This window comes from Setaria italica, chromosome VII (assembly GCF_000263155.2).
Source record: "Setaria italica strain Yugu1 chromosome VII, Setaria_italica_v2.0, whole genome shotgun sequence".
Lineage (NCBI taxonomy): Eukaryota > Viridiplantae > Streptophyta > Magnoliopsida > Poales > Poaceae > Setaria > Setaria italica.
In genome coordinates, this window is record NC_028456.1 from 18,566,731 (window position 1) to 18,571,544 (window position 4,814).

General features: G+C 45.4%; 1 protein-coding gene across 1 annotated transcript; it reads right to left on the minus strand.

Moving 5' to 3' along the window:
- Positions 1-488: 488 nt before the first annotated feature.
- Positions 489-2,047, minus strand: LOC101780358 (protein PYRICULARIA ORYZAE RESISTANCE 21). Its single transcript, XM_022828772.1, has 3 exons — positions 1,869-2,047; positions 1,589-1,676; positions 489-1,498 (listed from the first exon to the last, which is right to left on the minus strand). Exons 2-3 carry the CDS (start codon positions 1,668-1,670, stop codon positions 792-794), a joined length of 789 nt encoding a protein of 262 aa, XP_022684507.1. The 5' UTR covers positions 1,671-1,676; positions 1,869-2,047; the 3' UTR covers positions 489-791.
- Between the last annotated feature and the right edge of the window lie 2,767 nt (positions 2,048-4,814).

A 4,814-nucleotide genomic window follows, 5' to 3' on the forward strand; every position in this document is an offset into this window, starting at 1 on the left:
GCACCCCATAAACTGCTAGTTGGACACAAGCATTGGGCTTGGGCTCTTGTACAACAGGATTCAGCCGAGTAACGAGATCCATTTCGTAACTCACAAAGGGCCTGAAATCAATAAAAACAAAGCATGCATCTCTTATAGACAGTGATATGGTTCCATTGTACACGTCATAAGCTATCAAAAAACCGTTTCGGTGAGCCTCAGTGGACTCTGGCATGTACGTACCATAGCCTCCTGTTTTTCGGCCAAGTGCTCAAGTGCGGCGAGATGCTGCCATCTTTTGTACTTCTTCCATTTCAAATTATTGATCATTTTCGAATAAATTATGTATCTGGACATAGCGTAAATTCAGATACGTAGCTAAAGCTATAAATTAAAAAAACTAAAATAATCTATAATTTTAAACGAAGGGAGTAGTAGTTTTGCTTCACGGAGCAGGGAGTGGGCGAACGACATTCGAAGTGTCTATCCTATCGATGGAACGCAACAGCTGAAAACCAATAACACACTTGGATTCATGTTCAGGTACTTACATAAGGACTCAGCAGAACCTAATGACAAAAGCTTGACTTATTCCTGTTCAGGTAGATATACAATCATCTCAGTACTGCCTCACATGAGTACACATAACAAGTACACTGTAGCAACAAATTGGACACATTCACCGCCGGCCTTATGAATTGAAGGGACACTTGCTTCACACGTGGGTACGTAGGCAAGCTTTTTCGTCAGCTTGCAGCAAGCAAAAGCCGCTCTCTCGCCAGCCAGCAGCGGAGTATAGCAGTTGGCAGCGGTTACATGAGAGCGCAGGAGCCGCCGTCGTGTGCGCTCCCCTCGCAGCAGTAGTCCCGGTAGTGGTAGTGGCACTGGCACGGCGTCCATGGCGGGCACGGGCACGGCGGCCGCGGACATGGAGGTTGGGGATGACATACCGGTGGGAGCGGACACGGTGGAGGTGGCGGACACACCGGTGGAGGCTTGGGACATGGCGGCGGCGGCGGCGGCGGCGGCGGCGGCTTGCAGATGTGGCACTCACAGGGGCGCGGCGGCGTAGGGCAGCTGGGCGGCGGGCACGCCGGCTGCGGGTACGGGTAAGGGCATGGGTACGGATATGGGAAGAAAGGGATCATCTTGTTGCATGTGATAGGATCGGGCTTCTTGGGATCAACGACGGGCTTGGGCGAATCAACAACGGGCTTGCACTTGGGTTCTTCTTCTTTGCAGCACTTGGGATCCGGTTTGCACTTGGGTTCTTCTTCTTTGCAGCACTTGGGATCCTTTTTGCAGCACTTCTTGGGATCCTTTTCGCAGCACTTGGGAACCTTTGGACACTCGGGAGGAGGAGGAGGAGGCTTTTTCTCCTCCACGATGTCGATCTTTATCACGAAACAGCCGGCCTTGCAGCGGAGCTTGCAGCAGAGCTCGATGGCGTCGAAGGACCCGGTGATGAGAACCTTGTCCTTCTCGTACACCACCTTATCGAAGACGAACTTGCCACGCTCTGCGTACGCAACACAGTTGCATATATGCGTGAGATACTGATCAGTTTGGTAGGATGATATGGATGTTAGCTACTGCAGTTTCTACGCACCTTGAATGCTGCAGAGGATCTTCTCGATCTTGCTTCTGCAGCGGCCACATGACAGGTCCAGCGTGATGGCTACCGTCGGCATCTCTCTCTGCAAAGAGAGACCGGTAAGATTAATTCTCAAAAACTCGAAACAGAGAAAGAATCCCTAAACCCTTAACCACATGATCATGATCATGATATACACCGTGCTTGTTTCTGTTTTAGAGAATCAACTCGAGAAACAAAAGACTAACACTAACTCGTGCTCAAGATTCAAGAAATGCCGGTTGCTAGCTCTAACCTAGTGGAGCAGATTAAAAGCAAGGGCCAGTCTCATCGGAGAGGAGATGGACAGGACCAGTGAGGTGTATCCGTGACCGTGTGGGTGCGCTACTATATGTAGTGCCACGCCAAAGATTTGGCCGAGGATTTTGGTAGCTTCTCAAGGTTGGCTATGGAAATGAAAATAGCTGGGTTACATGCATGCCTGGCCTCCAATTGCATCTCTAGATAGGGCTATGATATACATAGTAATATAGCCTTCGGGAGGTAGGGCGAGATATGATGCCATCCATCATCTTCGCCCCACACAAAAGGTTGCTGATGCTACGTGGAGATACTAGTTATAATTATTAGTAGTACCTCTTTGTAACTCTCAAGAATAATTAAACTGTTTTTAGTAATAGCTTTCCCTTACTATGGATGGAGACCACAACTTTTCTCACCTTTGCTCTTGTAAAATCTACCCCTATAGTACGTTGCTGATGCACAATCCACATGCGCATTGCATCTTCCTTGATGTTTACCTTCTCTAGTTGCATTTGGATGAAGTTTCTTGGATCGTGGGCTCAAGGTTTCAATCGTTGTGCTGCTCTGATTTCACAGATAATAATTTTGAAACATGGGTATTGAGTATATCATTTCTAATGGGCATGAAATACAGCTGTCGAGTTGGAAACCATTATTCCCACTATTTAATAATCCCAACTAAGTGTGTGTGTGTAACCACTGCACCTAGCTAGGATTCCAGATCCATAGTCTTTGATATCATGCGCCTAGTACCTCTTAGCACTTGTTGGCGGCAAATTAAATTTATTATTCTTTAGGAATATTACAGTCTAAGCGACCATTTTTTTAAAAAAAATATTAGTTGGATCATCAACATGCAAATTAAGCGTAAAAAAGAACTAGTGGCGCCCCCAATGGATAGATGTGCACCACTCAATATAAACTCTGAGTCGGCTAACTGAAAGGCATGAGAGAGAGGGAGAGAGTTGCAATATAGATCAAGATTGATATGATCTTTAATTTCTTCAGCGATGTGTTGGCCGCCACGAAACGACAACCATTCACGGCTCATGTTCATCGATTATACAGCATGCACATCCAGTTGGTAGCCGCCATGTTTATAGCTGTTCCATATAGAAATTAGCCATCAACTCCATCGCGATGTAAAAATTACAGGAAGGGGTGATACCTGCTGCTGCTGCTGCTTCAGGTCATAAGAGAATTGTAAATCACGTTGGGTGCTTCAACTTTCACCAAAAGGCAGCTCATCATTTGCATTATATATGTTTCGTTTATCCTTGGCAAAAAGGATCACGTTACAAGGTCTTGCGTCATTTTCTTGGTTGCATATGCTTTAGCAGGACTAGATAGAGGCAGCCAGACTGCTTGGTACTCCTGCTGGGAGGTGCTGTGTCGTCCACCATAATTCCATGAGTATTAATCTACCCCCAGGCCCCAGTAGGGGGCTGATAGATGAACAATCCACATGCGCATTGCATCTTCCTTTTGATGTTCCACTGTTTCGCCACCATGCTTCTCTTGTTGCATTTGGATGAAGTCTCTTGGATCGTGGGCTCAAAGTTAGAATCATTGTACTACTCTGCTTTAATTTCTCAAATAATAATTAGTTTAAAACATGGGTATATTCAAATGGGCATGAAATAGCGCTGTTGAGTTGGAAACCATTATTCCTATTTAATTCAGCAAAGTGTGCGTGTAACCACTGCACCGGGCTAGCTAGGATTCCAGAACCATAGTCTTCAATCGTACATCTACCTTGCTCTTAGCACCTGCACGGAGCAAATTTATCAATAATGTATAGGAATGCTACATTCTAAGCAACCATTTTATTTTTAAAAAAGTACAGCTCGATCATCAACTTGCAATTGCGCACCCGATGGATCAATTTGCACCGCTAAATGTAGACCCTGAGTCGGCTAACTAAAAGGTGGCAACGTACAGAGAGAGTTGCAATATAAAGCAAGATCGATTTGACCTTTAATTTCTCCAACGATGTGTACGTTGGCTGCCATGAAACAACCGTTCATGGTTCATGTTCATCGACCATTGCATACATGTCCGATCAGTAGCCGCCACATGTATACCTGTTCCATGCATTTAGCCATGCACTCCATCTTGATGTAAATTAGGGCAAGGGGCACCTGCTGCTGTGCTGGTACAGCAGTTGGTCATGAGAACTGTAAGCTCACGTCGCGTGCTTCAACTTTCACCAAAAGGCAGCTCATGTTTCGATTATCCTCGGCAAAAGGGAACACTTTACAAGGTCTTGGTCATTTTCTTGGTTATATATGCTTTAGCCTTTAGCTGTACTAGATAGAGAGGCAGGCAGACTGTTTGGTGATCCTAATGGGAGGTGCGGTGTCCACCATGAGTATGTTAATTTTCCAAGTATAGTATTTAGGAGCGTGGCACTTTGGAGGGGTGGTTGAAGAGAGAAAGCTCCAGCACTAGTAATGGAGAGAGACCATTGGGGTTTCTTGGTCAGGCAGCCGTCGACGTCGGTAACAGCAGTGCCTTTTGATGGGAGACCTCGTTTATATTTGTGTTAATGCCACCATTACCCTAGATTTTATTAATCCTAGCTGTAATATAGCACCCTATCATTCTCTCTATCCATGTTGCAGGCGTGCAGAATGCAACTCGGATGCCCACCATTCCCGTAATCCCACATGTCATCACCTAAGTTTGCTTCGAAACCAAGTTTCAAAAGATACCTTGAAGATATGCATATGCCCGCTCGACCCAATCACAAGATTCCGTCATGTTGAGTTTCATTGCAAATTAAAGTAAGAGACCTTTCATACAACAATTCTCTTTCTCATAGGCTATATATTTTTGAAAAGGAACCGGCAAGAGCTTTGCCGTTCATCTCATAGGCTATATATATATATACATTCTTGTGCGGTCAGCACATTGTCTTTCATTAATCTGCCTGGTA

Excerpts from the sequence above, each read along its gene's own strand:
- LOC101780358 (XM_022828772.1), bottom strand. The coding sequence starts at position 1,670 with ATGCCGACGGTAGCCATCACGCTGGACCTGTCATGTGGCCGCTGCAGA. Across the intron at positions 1,499-1,588 it reads GATCCTCTGCAGCATTCAAG|AGCGTGGCAAGTTCGTCTTC; the intron begins GTGCGTAGAAAC and ends TTGCGTACGCAG.